The sequence below is a fragment of the Lathamus discolor genome, chromosome 6 (assembly GCF_037157495.1).
Source record: "Lathamus discolor isolate bLatDis1 chromosome 6, bLatDis1.hap1, whole genome shotgun sequence".
In the NCBI taxonomy this organism is placed as follows: Eukaryota; Metazoa; Chordata; class Aves; order Psittaciformes; family Psittacidae; genus Lathamus; species Lathamus discolor.
The window spans coordinates 56,519,484-56,547,210 of NC_088889.1; the positions used below are offsets into that span (position 1 = coordinate 56,519,484).

Consider the following 27,727-nt stretch of genomic DNA (forward strand, 5'->3'; position numbering starts at 1 on the left):
TAATGATCCAGAAATAATATGAGAATATTTGTATGAGTATTTTAATATAGAAAGTATGTTATTAGTTAATTAACCTAAATGTAAGATGTAGATTTAATTAATTTGTAGCCAGTAAGGGCTTGACCGTAGAACAGGTTCAGCAACCTAACCTTCACACAGCAAAGCATTTGAATATACATACATCACTGTAAGAAGAGACACTGCATCAGTTAGTACATGCTTACAGTAAAGCATGTGTTGAATATGACTGGCAGTGATATAAGCCTATTTTAGTTTGTGATATTGTTCCAGTATGCTTAAAATCATATACACATGAAAAAGGCAACATCATGTAGTGCAAAGTTAAATACCAGAAGGTAAGATGTGTCAAAAATAGAGACAGTACATCCTTAATTGAGTCTTCCCATGTATTTGCATTGTCAAAATAAATCAGATCTGACATCAGGTGCTCAGGAGAAAATCTTAATTTCTGTAGACCGTCTGTTAACATAGAAAAAAATAGGGTTTTTTTTTTTGCTTAAAAATCTCAGTCTTACACATTAAATCCTGAAGAATAAATGGCATTCTGATCATGGATATAAATAAAAATCAGAAGCCAGCAATAAAACATCAAAAGCCTTTCTAAGTGATGTAGGAGTCTACCTAGCACTTAAACAGTAAATTTAAGTTACTTAGTCACCTGTCTGCCATTTTAGGTACTTAAAGGTAATTTTGAGGTCCCCTCACTAACAGAAGCTCTTGTCAGGTGTTCGGAGGATTTAGATTTTGGTGCATGATATCTACAGTAGCAGTCAGGCATCACATGCATGCCCAAAGCCTTTTGATGATCTCTGTCCAAGTGCTAGTTTGCAGTATGTTTTAAACAAACACACAAAATGTATCAAAGAATCAACATCTGCTAGTTACTGAACAGTTTAATCACCAGTTGTCCTTGCGGGGCGCTAAGAGGAAACAATACCATAAGGGACCTAACTGCGAACCCTAGAGGAATACATGCATGCTTTCTAGGAAACTACACGCTTTTCTTTCATTTGGAATTGTAGATTTTCCCTCCTCTGAGCACAGGAAATCATGTTCCCCTCTCGTTTTTCCTTCCAGACAACAGCCTCAAATTCCAATCACCACAGGAACGGGGGTTGTCTATCCTGGTGCTATTACCATGGCGACTACCACGCCATCACCTCAGATGACATCAGATTGCTCAAGCACCTCTGCCAGCCCTGAGCCCAGCATCCCTGTCATTCAGAGCACTTATGGTATGAAGACGGACAGCGGAAGCCTTGCTGGAAATGAAATGATAAATGGAGAGGATGAAATAGAAATGTACGAGGACTATGAGGATGATCCCAAATCAGACTATAGTAGTGAAAACGAAGCCCATGAGGCAGTCAGTGCCAACTGAGGAGTGTTCACAGAATTAAACTACTCAGACTCATCTGGATTTTTTGGGGTTTTTTTTGAACAAAAGTTCTTAAAGAGCCTGAATGCATGTGTGGCTCCTACAGTTACATCAGCAGAATGGTCTTAAATGTTTCTTAATGTGTGAGACAGATTGTTTCCCTAATTTTTCATGAACTTTGTTTTGTTTTGTTTTGTTGTTTTGTTGGATTTTTTTTTTAAATTTAGATGAAGACATATATTAAATATCAGACATCAGGACTTGAAAACTTATATGAATCAATAGCTGTCTTACAAGTCTTACCTTCTGTCTTTTTTCCGTTTGGATGCTGATAAAGGTTTAAGTTACTGTTTTAGATGGGGGTTATACATTCTCACTCAGGTATGCTGTGCCAGCCTACAGGTTGTGAATGTGTTTTTATTCTGGATTATTTTAGAAAACAAAAACTGCAGATTTCATATTGTGAAACAGAACAAGTCCACAAGTGTGCACATCTGTGCATCATAGCTTGTCTTTAAAAAAATAGTCTCTGAATTCCATTTTTTTTCCATATGTATAGCTGAACTTCTGATGTGCCAAACTTTTCATAACTTTTGAATCTTAACATTTAAAAAAAGAAAGTCTTAAAGGAGACACTGTAAAGTCTTAGACAATCCTTTGGCATCTTAAAAAAAATTATATATAAAACCTAATTTTTTCCAGAATATGGTAAAGTACTCAGGAATCTGGAGACAGGATATTCTTAAGTAGTGAATATGGTTGCCATAGTGCATGTGCCCAATTGCTTTTGCCTCTTGATGTGCCATTAGTGTGACATTTTAAGTAAGCACAAAAGAGCGATCACCAGCTATGGACAGGCCTGTCTTAGCAGTGTGAGGCCACCTCTGATTACATTCTCTACCCTTTCGCTTTTAACCCTTGCATTCAGTCTTAACACATATTCTTTTAAATAATTTATTCATTCCAGAATGTCAAGGGTCCAAATACTTAATACTTATTTTTAAAAGTACTGTTGGTGGCATTACACTTACAATTCCTTATTGATATTTCAAAGAACGCCTTCTTTCTCCTCCCCTAAATTACACAGGGATATGAAAATAAAAGTGCACCTGCTACTAAAATGATCATGACATTTATGAATGAGAAATTCAGTTGTCCCTGTAACACTGTATGTTCAAGGAGCACTTGGAGACACTCTGCTATATGTAATGCAAAATAAAGTGAGTTCTTTTATATGTACATAGAGTACCAATATTCCTAAAGAATTGTGTTTATAGATATAAACCCCTATACTGGGACAGCAAAGACAGATGTAAAATCAACTATGATGAACTTTTAGGGCCTGTAGAATCCTGCAGTGAATCATAGCTCTGTATATCATGTTCCTATTGTCACCTGAAGGAACTGTTTGCTACCTTAAGTATTTACGTAGTGATTTACATGTGAGACTTCTGATGGGGGAGCGAAAGCCACAAAAATACCTGACTTGCAAAGCTGGGAAAATACTAGTCATGTGGGAATGTGCGCCAGATATTGATGAATGCTTGTCAAGTGCTTTGGGATCTTTGGATGCAAGGTGCTATAGAAACTAAAATTTGTATTTGCATTGCCACTAGAAACAATGCAATTGCTGGAGAAAAATCTGGGAAATACACAAGAGACAGAAAATCAAAGACTGCAAATTTATTGCATTTCAGAGACAGAGAAGAAATTGCCTTTATTTTTTTCCCTCATACTCCACTCCTGTTCACAAATACATCACTGTATATATATATGTATATGCAGATTCAATGGGCCTGATGATACATGTGCTGAAACTGAAGTTCCTCAACTCTCTCAGCTTTTATTTTGCATTGGATATGTTCAGCACATTGGTGATAAATTCAGACTCAGGCTGAGAGGTATGAGTGGGCATAGAGCAGCTCCTCTTGAAGTCTGTGGGAATCTTCCTACAGAGGTGAACAGGCTTTTTTAGGGCCCAGAAAATGAAAGCAGTGTTAATGCTGGTTATCCTTGTGCTATCATCCTCTCTCACAGAAATTCATGTAAGCTGCAATGACAAGATGCTGTATTGGGAGCAGTCAGTTTCCTCATAGTCCCACTAATACCTATTTGGGCAGAGATAGCCATTGCTGCCACTGTAGGAATCACATTTCTGTGTGCAAGACAGCCCTCAAGACAAAGGATTGTTCAATTATTGGACAATTTATAAAGAAAATGGCATAGAAACACAATGGTCAAATTTCTCTGACCATTTTGTAATTTGGAACAAAATGCTATATTTTTAATATTTATTTAAATGTGTTCTGAGTCCATGTCTAATAAGCAATAAACTGGTCTAGCCAAGACTTTAAAGGCATATGCTGTGTCGTTAGCTGGTGAGCGCCCTCTTTAAGCTGGTTAAGGTACTGATAGAAAGTGGGTTTTTGTTATTATCGCTTGGGAATTTGAACTGGTTTTAATTCATTCAACTCAGATGCGGGGGGAGGATACCATTATTTCCTAAAATAATGACTATTTATTAATGTCTTACATAATTCTCCAGTTAGAATTATTTCTCCCTCCCCCCCCCCCCCCCCCCCCCCCCGCCATGTCACTTTCTTTCTCTTGCTCTTTCTTTCTCTGTTTTTGTTGCATAGGTAGAATGCTGTACTGCTAGCATTGTATTTTATGTAATTTTTTTTTTTTTTTTTTTGCACAAAGGCAAACATTTAGATTAGTTGGTTAATTTTTTTAAATTTTATGACCATGCCAAAATAATATTCTGCAGGCTTGTGGAGAACAAAGGACTGTTCTTTAGGACTGAAACTTGATTTTGCTTGTAGTACAAAAAAACACACACTCACAGATGTTGTTTCGTAAGTGTTATAAGCACTGGATATAAATGGTATTTTTTATCACTTCTGACTAATGTGAAACTGTTGTACGAAAACTACATGAACAAAAGTCATCTGTTTCGACTCGTGTGGGCCTGCCTCACAGTTGCCGGATTTGAGTCATTTTTATGTCTTGTTATTTCATTTATTTATGCAAAATACATGTATGTATGAACACTTTGTTTTAGCTCCAGCCCTGCCTCAGTGCTGATGCTCTGTATGTTAAAGCCACATTCTTGAAAATGACTGGCTGTTCAGGAATTGCCAGCTGGTAAAAATTGCATTTATTGGCTGGGAGAGTGGGAGGAACATATTTGAATCCGAATCGTGCCTGTGAGCATTTTATTCTATTTATTAGCCGACGTTGGCTCTAAAATGTCAGTAGAAATCAAGAAAGGACAATCATAAGGATAAAACCAACAGTACTTTATTAATCGGAGCTCAAAACAAAGTTTTTAATGAATTTACCATCTCATTTTAGAATCTTTTTAAATTGTGTAAATATAACATAGGAAATAGAATTTTATTTTTTGTTCATGGATACTTAGTGAAGTATAAGTTATGTATTTACTTTTGTTCTATATCAGTGTATGTTGGTCCATATTAAATGCTGACAAGTCACTGTACCTCATGTAGATGCTGAATTTACACCCGCAGTGTGAGCGCAGTATTGTGGACCTGTAGCTGGGACAGCAAGACGCCTCACTTGTGCTCTCACTGATTTTTAATAGTGTATTCCAGAAACACAGAATACTTTTTTCTTTTTTAGAAAGTTGATACATTAAACATACCGAATTTCTGATAGGAAACACAATTAGTCTTCTGAATCCAAGTAAAACTGATGAGATATTTTACTTCCTAACAAGAATAACTTCCTAAATTGGAAGTCAAAAGCATATCCCTGGAAGGTTATCATACCCAAGATGGCCCTTGCAGTGAAGGCAAGACTTAATAATATCAAACCTTTATTTCCTACTTTCATTAAATCATGTTATTGTCATATTGAGCTGTACCAGGGGAAATTGTTCACACAATATACAAAGAGGACTTGCGGAATTGTCTTTAAGCATTTTGTTTCAGCCCCTCTTAATAATTCTGACTGAAAAAAGTAACAACTCCATTCAGGTAATGCACAAATATAGTAATACTATTTTCTCTGTGGACGGCTTATTTAATTAACAGATACAATATATTTTCTTTTTGGAAAATTATAAAATACTTATTTTCAAGAGAAGAACACTCCCAAAACAGTCTGATACCACCTCAAATAGTTCACTTCATATTTCATAAAAATGGAAGATAGAAGTCCTAATGGAAACAGAACTGCTTTCCAGGGTACAGGTTTACATGGAGAAATGACTGACGAAGTGGCCCAATTCTCGTCTGCGTGTATGTTTGGGCATCACCATTTAGCTTGTGAAACCGCCTGCTGACAATACATGGGATTACAATGTGCTCCTAAATCAGTGTACTCAGGTGCAGCATGAGACAGGGGGAGGGCAAAAGATGGGATTGCTCTGGGATGGGAATGCCAAATGACAACTTTAGTCACAATAAATATGATACCCTGCGCAAAGTGTACAGCAGTCAGCTGGGGATAGTTCCTGTTCTTAGTACAAACACAACCACTTTTCAATGCAATCTAAAAGATAGTCCTCTCTCTGGGTTGGATTTCTGGTTTTGTGTTTTGGTCATATCAAAGGCATGGCATTACAAAATCATTTCCTAGCAAAACATACTACAAGATTAACACCCCTATCCTCCCCCAGCAAAACACTTATCTACCTGCTTAATGTTAAGCATTGCTAGTACTTCCATGGTGGTCATAAGGACCAGTAAAGCATTGGCGTTAAGCAGGGCAAAATTGCTGAGCCAGGGCCATGGTGTGAACAACTGCACTGGAGATGCAGCCAGCAGAATGTATAATAGAGTTCTTCATGTTTTGATGAGATGTTAGTGAATGAGCTTGGACCCTTGGTTTTTTGCATGCTTTTTTAAGATTCAAGTTGGCACTTAAGCATGTTCTTTTAAAAGAATAATACTATATGATCTCATTTGATCTTTTATAAAACACTTTTTCCTTTTAAAAAAACCTCCCCCAACCTCCTGCCTTTTTTTCATATAACCCATTAATATATATGATTTTTCTAAGATCAAACTACATTTTTGATATCCTGTAATGTCCTGCCACAGGAGGAAAAAAATGCATACACAAATGCATTTAATTTTAATCCATCCCCCTTTTTTAACTACCAGATTTGATGGAGATGATGACAAAGAAATATTCTGAGATTTCACACGCTGGGTAAAAAGGGGGTGGGATGGGGTGAACTGGGCTAGAGGAAAACTTATCAAATTGTTATTTATGGCAATATGAAAGCTATAAAGCAACTTAGTGACATGGCTTGCTTTGTAATTTCCGCTTTCTAAAAACCACAAGTGAGGTCCTTGGTGCTCTTGGAGTATGGGGAATGTGCAAATATTTAACTGTTTGTATGCTGCACATTGCAGACCTGCTAGTGTGCATTCTCCGTTTGTCTTCCGTTGTCATTTGTGTTTTGCTTTCTAGAAAGCAATGTGGTTTTTTTTCTTGTACCCTTCTTCAGCTTGTAGCAAACTAGAATGCTTAGCATTTATGTTCATTCATTATTGTATTTCCCATGTAAAAATTTTTTTATTACATTAAGACAAGCTTATAAGCTGTTACTACATAACTTATCTTACTGTAACTCTTATTTCCTGACATTGTAATTTGTTTGTGATGTATATTGTGAGATTGTACTCTATGTTAATTTAATCAGCACAATTCACTGACATGCTGGACTGACATGCTAGCTGCTGTTTCAAATTGTAAAGTTTGTGTAGAGCTATTGGGACAACTGAGACTCTCTTGTCAAGGTACTATGCTTTGATTCCTATAGCAACACTGTGGGTGCAGCTCTTAATGGTGAGGGCTGCTCGTTGGACACCCACTGGCTAATTTAATGGGCAGGTTTTCTTTGTAGAAATTCTATATACAATGCAGGTACCTACCTGGGCCCATGGCCGGTAATTATTTGGGCGTTTAGAGGAAGAACTAGTGTCTATTGCTGCTTTGAATATGTTTTAAAGTCTGAAAATGTAAATAGTTTATCAAAAAAAATCTTGTACAGTCCAGTGTAAAGTTTTTAAATGAACTTAAAGGTTGCCATCACATCTCACACTCTCCTCTTGATACCGTAAAAAAAAAAAAAAAAAAAAAAAGAAAAAAAAAGAAAAAAGTTTGCTAAGGATACTGATTTAAAAAAAAAATCTGTTCTCAATTTAACAAAGAGAATAGTTATTCTTAGCTCTGCTTCATTGCATAAACAGACTTCTTGGATTTTGTTGTGCAGTATTGACGTGAGGTAAATTAAATATTAAATAATCTTTCAGTGGTACTTTTAAGAGTCTTCTCCTCCTCTGCCTCAGTTATTAATGGAAAAGACAAAATTGAGAGACACTGTTCATATACAGTATGTACTGGTGTATGTTGGCACCTTACCTACATGTTTCGGGTGTTTTTTTTTCTTTGTTTTGGTTTGTTTTGTTGGGTTTTTTTTTGCACAAGGTGCTTTCCTGATATGTTAAACATGTCATCCTTGGGTGATACAGTATATGCCATGATAGGGGTTTAGACCCCTCAGGGGAGTGTCTATAAGACTGCCTATTTATGCTCATTTACCTCAAGACTGTCCTCTCTACCCTTAATCTATTCACCATCACTCCATCTTTTGTACTGCTGTTGACACTTACAAATTAAAGATAAATTTTGTTTTATGAGATGTGTGTTTGACTTCTTCTATGCATCCCTTATCATTGCATTGAAATTAGCATTAAGGATTGACCATGATGAGTTGATGGACAGGAAAATGCAACCAGGCCTGTTCAGCTGGCCTTTAAAGTTAGCAACTGAATCTTCCAGCTGTTAGGTTTTCCACAGGCCTTTCTATTCTACAAATGCATTTATCAGCCTCTGAAATCCATTAACACCATATGCTGTCAAAGACATAATAACCAACCTAATTTGATAATATTCACTGAGTACTGTCAATTTTGTAAGCAGGAAGTGCTGTTGGTAGCAACATAATCTCAGATGGATTTTTATTGAGTAGAAATGAGACAAAGTGGTTTTCACGTTTCTTCTTTCTTTGCATTCCCTTTTTCCGCTGCATATAACATTAAACAAACTAACCAAAGTTGACAACAAAAAGCCCTATAGTTGCCATATTGCCATGTCTGTAAACTGCTGCCATTTGGGTATTATGATTGGCTTTTAACTTAGTAATTAGTCATGGTTCTCACAGGAAAAGAAAAAATTACATTGAAGTGTACTGTACTGTAACGGAAATGTAATAGAACATTTTGATAGCGCATTACATCAGATTTCAGTCTCGTTTCAGTTATTGTACAAACCACCCTGAAACATGTATGTGGGAAAGAATCCTTACTTCCCTGGAGAGAGCATCATACATAACATTATTAAAAATGACATACCGCATTATGAATCTATGTGATGAAATACTTAAGGGTCAAAAGTGGATGTAATGAAGTTGCTGACCAACATGTTACAACAGATAAATACATAAATATTGACTTGTGAGGTTTAAGCTTGGTTTCCGGTAAGCAATCAACTAGTTATTCATTCAAACTGAAGCCCTAAAGTGGTCCTGAGAAGGAGGCAGCAAAAACCCATGTATTTCTGCTACTGAATTGATAACAGTTTGACAAAATGTGGCCATGGCCATACCATAAATTTGAAAATAGATTTAGGCACTAGATCACTCAGTCCAGCTTAAGCTACTAAGGTCAAAGGCACCTGGATGTGTAGCACCATGTCACTGGACCTGAATTCTACTTTCATATGACACATCTGAAATGGGGTCCAATATTCTGCTGCTGTATTTTCATATTGCTCCATTAAAGTCAACTTATGTAATCCAAATTTCAGCTTTTCCTCTGTTTTCCTCCCACACCTCCTACCATATGATTTGTCTTCTTTTCTTGCTGATTCTGCAGCTGAGAATATTGATCAGTAATCTAGGAAACACTGATGGTATCAGTTGGGTTGTTACACTAGTACAATTTAAAACAAACTGAGGAGTGACATACAAAAAGTCACTGATTCTTGCAACAGTAAAAGATAAAATGTTTGGCACTTGTAGATGTCAATCCAAAAAAAAACCAAACAAATTACTATGCAAGACAAGGTGCTGTCTCCTCACATAAAACAAACAATCTTCTGGAAAAGGCTATGTGTTAGAGACTGCAGAGCAGCACATGTGTTGTTCCTGGTGACAAGAGAAGTAGCGTGTCCAGGACAGATGGGTGGCCATGCACAGGCACTGCCGGGTTTCTTTCCCTGGAAGACATCACCTCTGACCAACTTGGTTGTGCTGGCTTCCCTGAGCTAGCCTTGTTGTCACTCTAAATGACCATCAGCCTTCAGAAATTTTACTAACAATACAAGGTATTCATCTGGTCACTGCAAGGGAAAGGCAGCACATTGTTGGATGAGTAATAAATAAGCCTCTTGGCCTCCTAAGTTGCTGTTGTTATTCCAGTCATCACAGGAAGGATCTACCACACTGGAAGCCAAGCCACTTCTCTGGCACCAAACAAGTGACAGAGCACAACCAAGATGAGAATTAAGGTGCTCCTGCTGCTCGGGTGCATTCTCCTTCCCTCGGATGAATTTCTCCTGGCTAAGCACTGAAATGCAGCCTCAGAACACAAACTGCTCACAAACCGCAGGTTCTCCTGGAACCCTTAGGACTCACCTCAGCTTCAGAATTGCAGGGGGTTTCAGGATTACAAGGTTTGGCACGATGGTCTCCTTACTGGCTGCTTGCACCATGATTTTCCTGTGGCAATTAACTGCTACCATAGTAGCCCAATAGCAGCAGGTTGCATGGTATGGGGACCGGAGGAAGGGGAGAAATGTCGTAGCTGACTTATTTCTTTAATATATGGTTTACAATAGAAAATATGAGCTCCAGGTTGTGTCTCTGAGCAGCTAATGACTAGCTGGGTTAAGGGCCTTCAAATACTGCCACTGGTCATTAACTGACAGGAAGTATCCTTCCTGTCATCTATTATTGCTTAATTGTATCAAGACCCACTACAATGGAGGACTGTTAAATCTGTAGATAAATTAGAATCTGACCCTTAGTAGTTCTAATAATATCAAGGCCAGTGCAGGTTAGCATTTGGGTTCTTGACATGACAGTCCATACCAAACTTCTTCAGCGCCATTCTGTTTTATATTAATGCCTATTGGGTGATTGACACAGTAAAACATAATTGCCCTGTAGAAATCACTGCGGTCACTTGTATTAAGAACTACTTAGAAACACTTTAATTTACTTTGACACCACAGACTTTAAAAGCTTCTGTACTTGTATTAAAACCTACTTAGAGGTCTGGTTGCTGTAGCAGGTCATCAGCAAAGGATCACCCAGTAAGAAGAAAGGTAGTTATTAGAGCTTAAAATAACTCTCCTCAAATAATCAAATTGCAAAAGAAATGCATATTGATTATTTGGGTATTTTCTTGCCAGTCTTCTGGTTAATTAGCTACTAGCAGGATTTGTGGAGAAACCAACTAATCATCTCAAATAAGGTTTCAAAAATGGGATGTAAGCTCAAAAAACTGTAAATGTGAAATATCACCCCCTACCGTCCCCTGACTGTTGAATTACTGCAACAACATCCAGCTTTAATTTTATGAATTAGGTACCTCACACTTCAGCCATAGGACTAAGTTCCTTTCTAAGTCAGGCCACTCATTTATATTTGGAAATCAGGAAGTATAACTATTGTACCACGATCCAGAGCCACGCAGCAGGACCCTAGCCTGCAAGGCACTACAATCAGCAGTGGAAAGGCATCTCTGCCACCAAGACCCCATGATGGCTAACAGTGTCTTTAGACCTACTGTGTGTTCACAACCAATTAGTCACAGATAAACTACAAAATTGAAACCACAGTAACTGTCCTAGTAACTTGATTACTAGTCCATCTGGCCTGGTAGTTTTACTTTCAACAGTGGCAATAAGAGATGGTAGCTACTGAGAGCACTAGAGCCTGCTCAACATCTGTGGCTCGTTCTCATATTCTTCAGCATTTAGTGTCATTTGGTGTCATTGTGTTGGGCTTCTAAACTGTACAGCCCTTTCCTAGTCAGGAACATGGTGTGGTATTTTGGTGGATAAAGTGACTGGAGGCAAATTAGCAATAAAGTTTGCAGCCTTCCAATGAAGGGCCTTGATGAGGAGTTCTGCAACAGCCCTATTTGTTTGTTGGTTTCTTTTTAACGTAAACAAATCAGAGAATCAAAACAGTCTATGTTTAACTGAATTGCCAAGTCCATCATATGATCTAAAGCATTTACCATGCTAACCTTCTCCCATTTTTTGCAGGATCTGGTTAAAACTTAACAGATTTAATTCAGAAAATCTGGAGATTTTAATGATCAAATTACTAATCACAATGAAGTATCTTTTATTCAAACACCAGGAAATCCACACTTGATGCAAGATGGGGTTCATTCCACCAGAATGGCTGCAGCTGCTGGGAAACCAAAGGGTAAGTGCTGCAGAGGGAAAAAGAAATCCCCCAACCCCCATTCCCACTCCACCCAAATGCAAGTCTTCTGCCACAAACTGAGAGATCATGTGGGAAGAAGAGCTTTGGGTAAACTTTTAGGTACAAACTATGTATTTTGAGGAGTGTGACTCAAGAGACTCTCAAGGTCTTCCAGTTTTGACAACTACAATATGGATTGAAAGAAAAAGCGAGGGATAGGTGGAGTACATTATCTTATCTGTATGGTTTCTCCTGTGAACAGAAGCCTGCTAAATACCCCTTACGCTCCACTGATTTTATATGACTCTAACTACAGGAAAGAAGCACTACATATCCTAGCAGCTTTAAGTTATTTTAAGGAAGAAAGGGCTAATTTCAAAGAAAACAAATAAGTATGAATATTCACATTATGCTATTTTCCTGAGCTGTAGTAACTGTACTAAGAATGGCATTGCTTCACTTCTCCCATGCATACATGTGTAATAGTTTATAAAAAATGGCTCTTTATCCTATGACAAATTGTTTAATGATCATTTGCTGTACTTAGAATTTTGCAGTTATTTAAGGTGGACCACTAACATTACAAAATTATGAGCAGATTACATAAGAAATACATGGACCTATTGCAGTGAGCCTAGAGGAGACCACAAAGATGGTCAGAGAGCTGGAGCACCTTTTCTATGAGGACAGGCTGAAGGAGCTGGGGTTGTTCAGCCAGGAGAAGAGAAGGCTGCATGAAGACCTCCCATGAAGGGAGGCCTTTCAGTACCTAAAGAGGGCCTACAAGAAATCTGGAGAGGGACTTTTACAACAGCATGTAGGGAATGGGTTTAAACTGAAAGAGGGTAGAGTTAGACTAGATAACAGGAAGAAGTTCTTTACTGTGAGGATGGTGAGGCCCTGGCACAGGTTGCCCAGAGAAGCTGTGTCTGCCCCATCCCTGGCAGTGTTCAAGGCCAGGCTAGATGGGGCTTTGAGCTATCTGGTCTAGTGGAAGTTCTCTCTGCCCGTGGCAGAGAGGGTGGAACTAGATGATCTTGAGGTCCTTTTCAACCCAAACCATTCTGTAATTAGATATAATTATTAAGTTCACCAACTACTCCCATGGCCTGTGGGGAAGACTGTTGCAGTGGGCAGCAAGACTGCAAAGTTCAGCCAGCTGTAATACCCGCAGGTCTTTGCTACCCAGTTCGTGGCCCAACACGCGGTTGGAACGTTTCTCTCTGGCACCGTCACAGACCAGTAACCACAGCAGAGCTGCCGCAGACGAACGCACACCACGGCCGCGCGGCAGCGTACAGGTGCACATCGAGCCCCCACACGGCGGGGTCCCTGCCCGTGTCCCTCCGCGCGGCCTGTAACGGCAGCCGTGCGGGCGCCACCAGCCTCCTTCCCTCAGTGACGGCCGCTCGCCCCACGCGAGCCCTGGGCGGCGAGCCGTTAGTAACGGCGTCCCCAGCCGCAGCGCCTGCCCGGCGGGAGGGCTGCCGCCCGCGCCTGGTGCCGCTGCCGTCCCGCTCCCCAGCCTCCTGCAGGAGAGACTGCGGGGAAAGACGGCGCAACGCAGCCTTCAATGCACCCCCGGCCCTGGCACCCTCCCGGCCTCTTCAGGTCTCCTCGAACGGGTGAAGCTTGGCTTGGTTTGATCTGAAGGGAAGCAGGTGGTGGTTCAAGCACTTACTCCAGAACATCAGCCGTGGGTGCTGGCGCTCGGTGGCTGGAGCTATGGGCAGCCTCCTGGGAGAGGCTGAGGAGGGTTTGTGTCACCCGGAAGGGGTGTGTGGAGTGCACACCGAGTGTTGTGACTCTCATGGTGCTGCTTGGTGCCTTCAGAAAGACCTCGGAATGGGAGTTTGAAAGCTTAGTTTTTCTTCCTTGTGTAATTCAGTAATCGTAGAGGATGAACAGTTGGAGAAAATTTAACGCCCAACCTTACAACTTTAGATTTTGATGCAGTCTACATTTTTCCTATTATAGCCTTTGCCACTGACAAATCTGTCTTAAATGTAGTTACCCCCTTTCAACATGACCCTTAGGCTGGTGGTGATGCAGTCTGAGCAGAACAGGTATGGGTCCTGCCCATAAGGCTCCACCACACAAGTGATTCTTGTGAGCTGATGCAAGGGGCCAAATGGGCAAACTGCCCCTAGCTGGTGTGAACTTCTGGTCTCATGGGACAGACCTGGCCTGTGTGAAGGTTGCTCATTGAAGCAATCTTCACTCATTGATTGAAGATTATCTGGGATATCGAGGGCTAATAATTTGTACTGTTCTGTCTTTCTCATGCATGGTAGAAAGAAATTGTGGAAGTTAGAGTATATTTCTGTGTTTTCTTAACCGCGTTCTCTGAAGTTTAATGGGAAAAAAACAAGAAACTAAAAACCAAAACCAGAAGGAAATAAGTGCTGTAGCATAACAGGGCAACCATAGTAAAAACCCTACAAAACAGGGGGATTGGAAAAGGCTGTGATGGAGAATGTGGAAGATCTCACTGTCTCTTTTGATAATTTCTCTGATGAGTAGGAAGAGCGAAATTACAAAAATATATTGTTTGGTCATCCCTTATGATATAAAGGACAGTGAATGATTATCTGGTTATTCTTTTTTTTTTTTTTTTTTCCCAGATGTCCTGCTCCCACTCATGGTACAGGAAGTGGATAGTTGGTTTGGCACTTGGCAGTATGTGCACACTATTTTTCTAGATACAATCTAAGGATCCATATTAAATACTATATGCCCCAGATAATGATTCATGAAGCTACCTTCCTTGATTTAATCCCTTTGTAAAAATCCTTGGACTAATCACCCTTAAAGACAGTATACACTTCTTTTACAATGTTTTGATTTTTATACTGCAAGGAGTTTGTGATTGAATTGCAAACGAAATAGATCAGACAGTATGCAGTTTTAAGATGCCTGTAAGAGTCGCAGGTTGTGAAGGACTTATGATTGGTTCAGTTATTTATTCATTATTATGCGGGTGAAATAGTGGATTTCCACAACAATAAGACCATACATGGCAAGAGTCTGCATTTCCTTATTCCTCAAACTACAAAGACAATGAAGTTGTGAAATGAACACAAAGCACTCTGAAATAATGAGAAGAAAAAATATGTTCTTTTTCCTCTTTTGAAAATAATATTCCCATGTGAAGGATTAAAGTCAGCTATTTAAATAGCTCATATAGAGAAATAAAAAAATAATTGAAATTTTCTGTCTGGATATTTGCTTATAGTCTCTCACACACTTGCTTTAAATGTCTGAACACTTAAAATTCAGGCATCATAGATCATGCTTTCCATCTCTACTCATTTACCTCCAACAGCTTAACCTGCAATTTATTGCAAGGATTGCACCTATAAGTAAAACAGGATCAGACCTTAATTTGATCTGCTATTTATCCGTTGTGTTAATTGTAGCCACAGGGTTGTATTAAGAAAGTCAAAAAGTACCACTTGTAACTACAGAGTGGCTCTCACCTTTTAAATGGAAAAACACTCATTTTCTAGAAAAAATAGGAAAAAAGTGGTTATGAGCTAAATGAAGAAGGCAGAAGGGTTTCTGCTTTTCCATTTTTAATGTAATTAATATAATATTGGCACCCAAAATGTACCTCTCTGGGTGCAAGCCTGTTCCTAGCTTTTACTGCTGTTGGTGGGAACAGATGTGTAATTTCTCACACTTTTGTTTGTTTGTTTTTTAAAAGTGCAAATGGGAAATGGGGCTCTTGTTAGGGTAATGGATGTTGGGATTTTACCTCATGTTAATCAGGAATTTCATCTGCTTGTATTTCTGAATGGTGTATTCTTCTTGTGCTTCCATTTTTTTCCTTCCAGTGCAAGAGAGTCAGTAATTTACAGTACAAATGACTGAAAAACAAAACTGAAAAATTGCTAAGAGAAGTTCTAGTCCTGTAACCGCCACAACAGTAGTAAATTCCTGATACCCTGTAAGGCTTTGACTGAGGAACCTATGTTATGTCTCGCAGTGCCCACTGAAAATAAGGCAGCAAGTTTGAGAATGGTAAATTAAAAGTAAAAGTCCCACCTTAAATTTTTCTGGGCAGCCTTGAAAATAGAGGTATTTAAATACCACTGAAGTGCAGTACATTCAGAAGTACTTAATTCTCTTAGGCCCCTTTGAAGATCCCAGCCTTAAGATGCTTGATGTTTTTTAGAAAATGAACAGTAAGCTCTTTGAGTTCTCAGCTTTTGGAAGTGGCTTTTCTTAGTTTGCAATGTTTCTACTTTCTTCCACAGAGCACAAAATTCCACTGCATACTAAGGTCTAGGGTTGCTTGATGATTTCAGAGAGTCACTTTAAGCCTGGCTTGCTACACTGCAAAAGAAAAAAAAAAAACAAAAACCCTGGTAAATTAGTGGTCTATCAATAATGAGCTGATGTTGCTCACTACAGTGAAATGTGACAGAATATCAGAAATGGGAACTCGTTCTCACTTTCTTCTTTTTCATAAAATGTCATTTTTGTCTGTGATTCCTTTTATAGTTTCTTTTTAAAGATAAACATGCCAGCTAATCAGTGAATAATGTGACTGCTAGAGATGCATTAGAATGAGAACTTTTGCTGCTTCTACCTTCCTACCCTGTTAAACATTGGTTTAGCAGGACTCTCACATTAGAGCAAAGGTGGGAATTCTTATGGTTTTGGTTTTTGTTTCCAACTATTCTTACCTGTCTTCCAGAACTTTCCAGTCAGATTTTTTTATATTGAAAATGTAGGACTGGATGATGAATGAACAAGCTAACTGCACCACCAGTGGCTTGGGAATGTTTCGTACATTGGCTTCACCAAAGCCAGCTGTCATGGTAAATCCAAGGCTGGACATGCGTAAAGCAGGGCCCAGGTACCTGCATAGTTGTCAAACAGTGAAGAATGGCAAGGCTTGCTTCAGCAGGGATTGCAAGCAGCACAATGCTCGACTTGCCATTATTGGGGTTTGCTTCTTGGTATTGGGATGGCACTACATACCTGGTATTTTAAAGTTCAAGTGAGCCCAATCTGTCCTTGTCTTACTACATTGACAGCTTTTCAGAAAGGTGAAAACCCCCTCAATCTGTCTTGTGTGCTGACCAGGTGGATGTGAGTGAGGAAGGAGACACACCTGGGGACCTGAAATGTTGCCAGAGGTGTCTCAAATCTCTGTTTAGCTAAGACCCCTCCCTCCTTGGAAGACTCCATTGTTCCACATAAGGATCTCACACACGCAAGAACCTTAAGAAGGTATTGCACCTGTTTTACATAAAAGAGGTAGAACTCTGCTTTTTGATCTTGTGGAAGGAAGGCTTACATCTGTGCAACTAGAAGGCTTTACTACAAGCACTGCCAAAACCTTCCACTGCTGTTTCTGAAATCTATGGCATCTTAGGTGAACCCTGTGTCCTGGGTTGTTCAGTTTATGTAGTGTAAGCTGGTGCTTTTAATATTCTGTCCTTGGGTTATTGTGAGTTTTTTTCCTCAGTAAACTGCTTTATTAGGTGGGTTTATTTTGCTTTTTTTCACAATAGATTATAATGGTATCTGTTCCTTTTATTACTGTTATTAGAAATGCATGCTCCTCTGACTTTATATATGATGGCAATACTACTTCTACCAGTATATGTTGTGGTAGTGAAGTTTAATGCAACTCATAATTAAATGCAGGGGAAATTTATCTTTGATATGTGGAGAGTTTCCAGCATGAAGGCTAGTGGTTGATGGAGTAGGTGACTAATGGCTTTTGAAAATTTCTTTTTCTGGTTTATGAACTTAAAAATTATGCATGTAATACTGGTTGGAAGAAGAATTTGTATTGTTCATGTGAGTTGTGAACACTTTCAAGAGAGTCTGTGGTTTGTACTCTTGTTTCTGTCCAGCTTCCAACAGGTATTGATGGATCTCTCGTGAGTAGAAACTAAGGCTCAAGTCACTAATTCCAGGCATGCTAAAATCTCTGTAAGACTTCAAGTAGAATTCAGTAGAATTTCTGAAGGGGATCTGTTGCCCTAAAATGCTGACCCCAACCAGCTGGATGTTTTGTGAAATTAGTTTGTTAGTGCACACCATCCTCCGCCCATTTCTTTTCCATCTCTTTTGGAGGGTGGGTTATGACAAGACTTATGTGAGGCAAGATCTTTAAAGTCTAGAGAGCCATAAGCATAGCTGGATTTCCTTGTGCCAGTGTCATGGGAGGGCAGTTTTTCTGGCTCCTTGTGTTGAACCATCCATTTAAAAAAAAAAAAGCTGGGGGATAGAAAAAGACTTAAGGATGTGGGTGATAGTCTATAGAAAATAATGCTGGGAACCTTTGAGGTTATGTGAGCTTGCCTGTTTTGGTTTGTGTGCTGAGAACCCATTGGTTGCTTGAGATAATTATGCCCTCCTTACTATGTCTTCTGCCAAATCGGTATCTCTCAAAGATCTCTGACGACATCTCAAGGGAATTTTTCTGGGTGTGGAACTTCTTCCTGTCTAGAAGGCAGCAGAGACCTTACCCAGTTGTCTGGAAGGATGTATTATTGATGTGGCGGTGCTATTTTATGCTAGTGGCAAGTACAGCAGTGTGCAATTAGTCTATTTCTCAAGTATAATGTGAAGGCTTCTTGAGAAGTAAGAGAAGAGGGCTGCAGATACCATTAGCTCTTATGCAAGACTGGGTAAAAATTATGCCTAAAGAATATGCAATTCCAGCTCCCTGCTGTCAATGGACAGATGTTAATAACCATTTTCTACTACACTAAGTTCTGTACCCCTTTCTGCTGGCTAAAAAAGGCACTGGCATCAAGGATGTGCTATGTCTAGTACTTGCTTTTGAATCGAAGTGCTGAGAAGCCTGTCTGGCAGTGTATTATATAATGTGCTGTTCCAGACTACAGTCCACACAATGTGTATGTTGTACTAAAGATCCTTGAAAGCGTGTGTGTGGGTTTTCTTTTTAAATATCACCTAGAGGTATATGCTATTTTTGGAGCAATGCTTCTATGTTGGGACATAGAACAGTGCTGTGCTGTACAAAACCATGTTGTTTGCTTGATGACAGTATAGGGTCACTTTTGCTACCCTTCATATGTTGAGCTGATTACTTGATTAGAGATCAGAAAGGGATTTTTGGCAAGGGTGTAATAGCAGAAATCTGAAGAAAGCTTGCCTTTTTGGCACTTAGCTTTAGGTGGGCTCTAGCTGTACTTTATCTGTCTTTTTGGACCTTGTTCTGTCTCTGCAGTTATATAACAACAAAAAAAGCACCTATTGTGGTATTCTGTGTTTGGAGCCAGTCAATATGGTATAAGGAGTCTTCATCTCCTGTTGCCCATTTATAGAATTTATGGTCATGTTGACATTATAGAGCACTAATGAATTGAGTGATGGTTAAGAGATGTGGCTGCAAAGAGGAGGCAGGCAAAAAATAATGGCTATTTCTTACCACTTCCTACCTTCTGTATTCCTCATTCTGTTTTTCTGAATGGTTCCATTTCTACTGATGTTTTTAATGCTTACAGCCCAAAGGTGTTGTTTTGTTGTTGTGGATTTTTTGTTGTTGTTGTTTTTGTTTTGGTGTTTTTCTCAAGGAAGAAAATTGGTTCCTTATGTTCTGTACATTAAGTTTCCTTAACGTTTTTTTTTAAACATGCATAAAATTGCAGATCTCTAGAGGGAATGAAATACCACATTGCCCATTGCAGTACTGCATCCAATCGCTTGCTTCTCTCTGCTGCCAAATCTTCCAAAAATCATAACATAGCATGAATAGTTTTATGGGTACTGGCTTTCTACGCTTGATACAAAGTAAAAATATAACTGAGTACCCAGGCATAAAAATACGTGATGTCAGTTTGTGGTGGATAAATACTATTATGGGGAATAAAAACGTACTTTTCCCTTAAATCCGCTGCCTACAGTCAAGAGTGGAAGAGAGATTTGGTGTGTGAGGACTAATTTTAACAGTGCCATCCCGTGTGTGGCTACGGAACTACACTGTGTTGCAGAGAGTAAACTAGCACCCTTGAGAGAATTGAAAAGATGGCATTAAATTGTATAGTTGAAGCAGATTTTGTGAGGATAGTAAATAACACCTAATATAAACTAGAAGATAGAAAAAAGTATTATTTCTAGGGCATCACTCCGTACTGTAAATGTGAAGCATAATACTGTGTTTGGATATATGAATGTTTGCGAACCAGTGAGGAAGAACATTAGGTTTACAGACGGTTGTGTATTTTTCACGTTTTGAGTTGCATTGTTAAAGCAAAATGCCTTTTCTGAGTGCCACTTGTGGAGCAGACTATGCAAACTATATTTTTTCTCCTTTATTCTGGTATGGAAGAAGCATGGTGTGTTACACAGTTTCTCTTTCCCTGATAAGCTGTTCCCTAGGAAGCAGGGATGTGATTATGGAGCTTGTCTTCAGCCACATCTCTGCGATAAGGTGCTCAGTGTATTAAAACAATGTTGTTGTGCTTTGTGGCTTAGTGAGACAGACCCCAGCTCTGCTCTAAGTTATTTACTCTGTTATTGCCCGCCCCCCCTCCCCCCCACCCCTCCCCACCACCCCTCCCCACCCCATTATTCATACTGTTTTTCCCACTCCCATTTTAAAGCTTTTCCTTCTAACCTTTTCATTACATCAAGCACTCTCTGCCTCCCCGCTAACCTGCATGTATCACTTGCTGGCAGCCCTGAGTTCCACAGTTGCTCTTCTCTGTTACCCCTCCAGAACTTTGTTTTTTCTTGTTGTGTCTATTCTCTCCTCATCCCTTCCTTCTGTTATTTCCACTCTCCACCTTCACTTTGCATGGACTATGTCAAGTCAGCTAGCTTGGAGTGTACATGGAACATTCGAGAAAACCAGAATAAGGTAGAGGAAGAGAAGGGAATGAAATCTCTAGATGGTTGTTTATAAAGGGACTTGTGTTTCCAGTACTTAGGGGGAGAGAGAAAAAAAAAAGAAAAAGATGGGGGGAGTAAAGTAGTAAGTACTGAGAATTCTGTTCCAGTGAGCTTCTGTTCATTTTGAATCCTGTCAGCAGGGAAACTTGCTACAATAAGTCACTAGCAGCCTTGTTTTATATCCATTGAACATGACACAATTTTCACAAGAAAATCTGTTGTGACTTCTCCCTTCCCCACCCTCTCCCTTTGCTGCAAAAACTTTGGAGAAGGTATGGGATACCAAATATTTTAAAAGTCATTTTAAAAGTTCATTTTTTTCTTTTTTCTTTTCATAAATTTTCTCTCTGACCTCTTGCCAGCATGTGCAGTAAGTTCCTGTCCTTGAGAGTTTGCACCAAAACCACAGTTTAAACCAGGCTGTACATAATGGGTGTCTCTGTTAGTTCCCGCCAACTGAAGCTCCCAGCAGTAGACGGAAAATCAGACATACACCACTGCACAATAAATCTTATTGTAATTCACCCAGCTAGCATCACTGAGAACAGGCCTTGAAAAATGTGTCGTGTGTGCTTAAAATTATACTTGTGCTTCTGCCACTAAAGAATAAAAAAAAAAAAAAACCCAAAAACCCTACCCTCATAAAAAATAAAAGTTTCATTTACTTTTTTGTTATAAAATACTTTTTACTGGTGCCAGCTGGAAGGAAAATGACCCAGTTAGATCTCAAAATTATGATGTAGCTTTAAGTGCTATGTTTAGATTAACTGCCAAAATGTTAGTATAAAGTGGTAGGTGTTTGTGCTGCAGATAATAACTAATGTACTATTGGTCAAGATAGGCCACTGTTCTGTTATTATTGTATGGATCTTATGACTAAACATTGGAGCAAGCCTAGTGGAACAACAATATTTTACTGTGCCTGGAATACTAGCTTGTCAGAACTTAACTGGGGTGCCAAAAATCTAATGAAGCAGATGGGGAAGATGTGGGGGTTTTGTTGGTCTTTTTTTTTTGTTGTTGTTGTTTTGGTTTGGTTTTTTTTCCTTCCTGTGTGCTGTTATTTCTGATTTGTATTCCTTTCTGTAAAGTGAAATGTATTTCTCTTATGCATTTCCTAGCAAGTACGTTCTCAAATACAGTCAGATCCCTCAGATTGTCAGATGATGATAGTCTTCAAAAAACAGTACAAATGTTTTGTTTTAGTTTTTATTTGTTGTTGTGGATTTTTTTTTTTTTGTTGTTGTTGCTTTTTATTTTCCTCTGTGTTTGTGAGATTGGGTTAAATGTGTTGTATATTTTAAAGGACCTGGCTTACAAGGAAAAATCAAGGTTAAAAGCACTTCAGAACTCAAGTTGTGCTGATGTGTATGACCTTTGGGCCCAGAATTAGCTATTTTTACTCTGTTGATATAAAACATTAACCTCAGTCAAATGCTTCTTGCAAGAAACGAAAACAAAACTGTGATGTTTAAATACACAATCTAGATGTACCTACACCAGTTGCCATGAAAAAGTCAACATTTGCTAACAGACACCACATGGTGGATTCTATGGTACTGCAGCTACTTCTTTGAACAGGATGGGAAATACCTGTGGGAGAGGAAACATATTTTCCCAGCTCTGTTCTCTCTCCTATTCTGCTGTGTCTCATGACTAGATATTGTTCGGTAATGTTAGGCACCTGTCATCATGTCCCTACTCAGGACTCCTGTTTTACTGCTGGGTAAAAAGATTTGGTAAATTATACCAGCTGCAATAATAGCCATTGTATTATTTCATAGCTTGATAGGGCTTCAAAATACAACCTGGGAGTATTTTCAGAAAAGGGGAGTTCAGAATAACCTCTTAACTCTTGACTAGTCCTAGGCTATAACGGATGGAAATGCCATATTCACCTTGCTTAGAGGAACAGCGTATTTCTAGGGGACATATAAATAGCAATGCCGACTAGCAACTTGCTGAAATTGCTACGTTTTCCAAAGCTTCATCTTGGACACCATTTTACAGGAAAAGGATATTGCCTACAACATAATCAGGTTAAATTTTATATTCAGAATGTATGCTAAACTTGCATTGTTCTTCAAAAATTAACTTTCAAAGGATTTTTCTGTTGTCTGTTTAAAATCCAGTACAGAAATTCTGCAGCTACGGTACACAATTGAGAGGGGTGATTGACAGGTTAATATTTATACTTCAACTGAAGTTAATAAGATACTTGCTGTTTTAATGTCTGTAGTTTCAGGAACGGATAGGGACTGACTGGCAATGTTTCAAATAGGGGAAATAGTGTACTTCAAATAATGCTGGTACATTGATCTTTTTACGGTAATGTTTTGCTTGACATTCAGAACGACCAAAAACTTATGCAAAAGCCTCTGGCTGCCAAATTAAAAGAACAGCAGGATTCTTCAGTGGGTCATATTACTGTGTGCTTGGAAGAAGGATATATGAATACAGTATGGTGTAAAATGGGTCTGAGTGAAAAAATACAGGTTAAAACTGCTTCACATTTTTATTCATAGCTAATAAGATGGCCATCCTGTTTTTGCTTTGCTTTGTTGGAGTACTAATGTTTTTAGACTTACGAAGTTCTGAGTCTTCTGAATTAGGAATTATTTAGACAGTGGTGTTTTGAATTCACAAAGACCTATAGTATATATCTAATGTGTTTTCCTAATTCACTCAATCTAACATTAAATACACTTCAAGTTTTACTGCAAGTTCTCCTACTTAAATTCCTAGAATGAAAACATCTTTTACTGTACCAGGAATTGATCAGTGGAATGCTTTAGAAAGTAAACAGTATTTATTTTAATTTGCTACTCCAATTAGTGTTCAATAAGAAAATACTTTGAGTTAAAATATAGGTGCTAAAAATACGACATTACTGTTTTTCAAACTAAGCTAAGTAGACAGCACTTTGGAAATATAAAAATTTCTACTACTGTTTATGAAAGATGTGGCAAAAGTATTTGTGCAGATGTACAGCAACGAGTAACAGGGACAGTACCAACCAGCTGGCACAGGGTTATGAATGCTTTGAATAAAATGGTGTAAGGATATTGAAGCTTTTTTTTTTTCCTCCCATGGAGTTTTATAGCAAAAAAGGGCCTAACAGTGATTAGTGGAGCAACACAGGACTTCTAAATGCAGCTTTAATTTTTTTCCAGAAACATGATAGAATGTGAATCCCAGTCTAGCAAGCTGTAATAGAATGGATGCAGTCTGAAAATTAACCTTTGGATTTGGGTTGGCTACTGTGGTTCTGATTCCCAAACTATGAAGCCTTTTATCCTCTTTGTTTCTACTGGCATCATCTCTGGGAAGTGGGTCTGAATTGATGCTAGCATACTTCTATCACTATGCTGGGTTTTTAGGTACGTGGTTTAAGATCGGTGAACAATGCAGCTTTTGTTTGATCTTACCTGACCAAACTTCTTAATTGAAAGATTGAGATATTGAGATATGAGATGTGTGTGTTTATATTTGCTGTGTAGGAATGTAAACAATCAAAGTTCAATGCTGTTTGGTATTCACTTGCTTTCCTTAGTAATGTGAGCCTTTCTGAGGAATTAAAAAAATTAAATTTTGTTAGTCTGTGTTGTATGGGGTTTTTTGTTTGTTTTTGTTTGGGTTTTTTTGCTGGGTGGGTTTAAGGGGTTTGGGGTTTGTTTTACACAGAGCATTTTAAGCAGTAGCCTCTGTACTTTATTTGTCTCACAATTGTCAAAGTTTGATTTTTTTTTTTTTTTTTTTTCCCCAAGTGCTGTGGAAGTTGCCTAGCCAAAACCTTGACTATTAATAGCTCTAGGTTTGTTGAGATGGGAATGGCATCCAGGTCTGCTGAGAAACAGCTGAGTATCTGGAGTTTAAGACATAACTATTTTTCTTTTCCTCAGTGAATGTGTATTATCCAAAGGAAAGGGTGTTGGTTAAGAATTACATTAGTACAGGTACGTCTATTGTTAAGATTTATGCTCTGGTAAATGCCACATACTCTGCACAACTCCCCTGTAGACAACGTGTGTTTCCATTAACTGCAGCAGTCTTAGAATCTGTACCATAAATAATAACACTGTGAGTTTATTTCATGTGTTCACAACATATAGGATAACCATGGGGGGAAAAACATCATCAAGGAAATACTATGTAAAGTGATAGCTACAGAAAGCTACAGCTATAACTGCATTTCTTCACAGGCTAGGGACAGAACATGTAGTTATAATCTACTGAAGTGAAGTTACTTCCTATTTATGTTAGTTAAATTCTGGGCAGCAAAGAGTCCAAGCCAAAACACTGTGTCTGAACTATCTTACATTTTAGGAGTATTTAAAATCCAGACTTGGTTCATATCTGAAATGCCTCCAGATCCTAACTGTGTAGAGTTGAACCCCTTTCTAGTTCTTAAGTTTAGCTTGATAGTATCGCTGGCCTTCCAAAACATGATTTCATTATCCCAGGGAAATTAGGAAAGATATTTGAAGATAGCAAGCATGTCAGCAATTGAGGTAAATCATCATTACAATTTACATACTATCTCAGATATCCTTAACTTTAAATACTGAAAGTTGGATTTGGCCATGTACTGCCCGTGGATAAGTAAAAGGATGTTGTGGTTACAGTGATCACTGTTACAGATGAGGGCGCTGCTTGGTTTGGCACTGAAAGAAGTGGTCTGTTGCCTGACTACTCCAGCTACTGGACAGTTGAAACTTCACAGCCTAAACCATACACCTTACGAAGCCACGAGGTTGCTGCTGGCACTGAACACTTTAATTGTTCCTTTATGGACCTAGGAGCCTGCTTTGAATCTCCTGAACTACATGTGTTCCTTAGAGACTTATACTGGGATTCTTTTGGGTCATAGCATTAGTTTCAGTTTAAGGTGGTACATGTTGTCATGAGTTGCATGCTGTGCTGATTAAGCTGCATACTTCACTAATCAAGCTGCAAAGTTAAGTAGGTGAAATTTAATACACTCTACTAATCAAGGTGAATTCTTTGTTGAGCAAGCTGAATATTTTAAATGTAGAGGTTTTTTATGTACTCTGGTAACTGGCTTGGAGACCTCTTATTGCCTACATACGTAGCCAGCAGAAAGCCAGCAGGAGCTATTCCATTACTGACAATGGAAGGAATGTGTGTTTTCACTTTGATACTTGTTCCAGTGAAGCTTAAGGAAGAAGTAATCAAAATTAGCCCTAGTGAGTAAACGACACTATTTCCCTTTGATAAGTCTCATTGGATTACACTGGAACACATTCCTTACATAGCAGTTCCCACCAATAGGAAGGGTGCATGTGTTCCATATGACTCCTGTACTTCAATTTGGTCTGCAGGTTTCTCATGAAGTAACTGATCTTTAAATCCCTCTCATGATTATTATTGTCCGCATTCAGGTAATCTTAATTCAGTTTAAATCTGAACTTCATTTCTGTCACATCTTTAATTGACAAAGATAGAAGAATGGTATTTTTGTATTTTCCTCTCTTACCAATAGCAGACAGAACATACTGGGAAATATGTATGAACCCATGGAGGGGAAAAAAAGCTGCTGCAGAAAGTTTGGTAGCAGCTTCATTCAGCACTAGGATTGAACAAGCTACACAGAGCAAACATAACAATGCATTCTAATTAGTTTAGGGAATAATGTTAAACTGTGCAATTAAGGAGACTAAGATGGCAAAGTGAAGCATATAGGTAGGAAGTAGAGCTGAAGGTGGAAGAGAGAGAGAAAGAGAATACTGAAAACTCAAGTAATTCCACAAATTTCTAGTCTGCATCTGCATGTGATAATAAGGGCGAGTAAGTATCTTGTCCGTATTGCAAGTTAACATGTTCTAGCATTGGTGGTCTTTGGATCTAATGTAGAAGTAGATTCTTTCTGTTTGCAAAATGCTGATGGACTCATTTGCATGTATTGCAGGGAAGAACATATTACTTTGATCTGAGTTAAGCCTCCTTCTGCCATTTTATTTGCTTCACTTTGTGGATTTTAATGCAGGGACACTGGTGGTCAACAGTGTAGAGTAGCATCGTACAGTGAGGAAAGATTTCAGTCTGTGTTTCAGCAGCTTAATAGCATAAGATAAAAAAATTGGCTTTGAGAAAAGGTCTGTGATTGCAGCTGTCTGTATGGAAACAAGGTAAGTAAAGTAAAAACCCCAGTCAGGAAAGGATTTCTGAGCTTCAAATAATAAAAAAGGAACTAAGATTGTTGTGAAAACAGACCTTCTTGTGTGTAAACTCAATGTAGAGTGGTATTGGAAAGTAAGCAGTTGTATAGAAAGGTTGGGGGTTTGGTTTCATTTGTTGGGAAATGACTTTAGCTTTGTTCAGTCTGCATGGAGTACAACCTACTTCGCTTCAATTCAGCAGCTTGTTTTATACTGTTATGTTTATGTCTGTTAGTTTTTTGACTTGTCCTTTGGATTTAACCAAACTGGCATGGCTTGATCTTAAGGCCATCATTCATTGAGCAAGTTGGTGGATTTTTTTTATCGCCCCCAGTTGCTCACTGTGGAGGTGTGAGAACTGTCTGAAGATGCATAGCACTGTCGTACTCTCTGGCTCACAGTGATTACTGAACTTCTTCATTGGGGTATATGCAGGAAGACATGTGATTGCAAGGAAGTTATAACTCCAGTCAGCTTCTACATACTTAGTTTATGTATGTTATCAAACTGCTGACTTTCCAAGCTATCAATATAACACTTTTCACACTCATGAAACATTGTGGTTTGTTTGTTAACTGAATTAGTGAGATGTCCTCTAGCTTTACAATGAATCAGTAAAATACTATACTACACTTAGTAAGAACACCTAAGTGCCACAAATTACTAAAACTGAATTGAATTTTCTCAACAATAATGAAGAGAGTATAGTGCAATGCAATGACTGTGATATATTGTGTTGTTTTGCTTTGTTCACCAACTGATTTGCTCAAATTAGGATTCCATGTT

General features: G+C 38.7%; 1 protein-coding gene across 6 annotated transcripts in view; it reads left to right on the forward strand.

Moving 5' to 3' along the window:
* SOX6 (SRY-box transcription factor 6) overlaps positions 1–8,073 on the forward strand; it is a 322,923-nt gene extending 314,850 nt beyond the window's left edge. For all 6 annotated transcript variants that reach the window (XM_065682941.1, XM_065682940.1, XM_065682945.1 and 3 more), the window contains exon 15: positions 1,099–8,073. In XM_065682941.1, the coding sequence (XP_065539013.1) occupies positions 1,099–1,402 (304 nt within the window). In that variant the 3' untranslated portion in view covers positions 1,403–8,073. The remainder of the gene's footprint in view (positions 1–1,098) is intronic.
* The last annotated feature ends 19,654 nt before the right edge of the window (positions 8,074–27,727 follow it).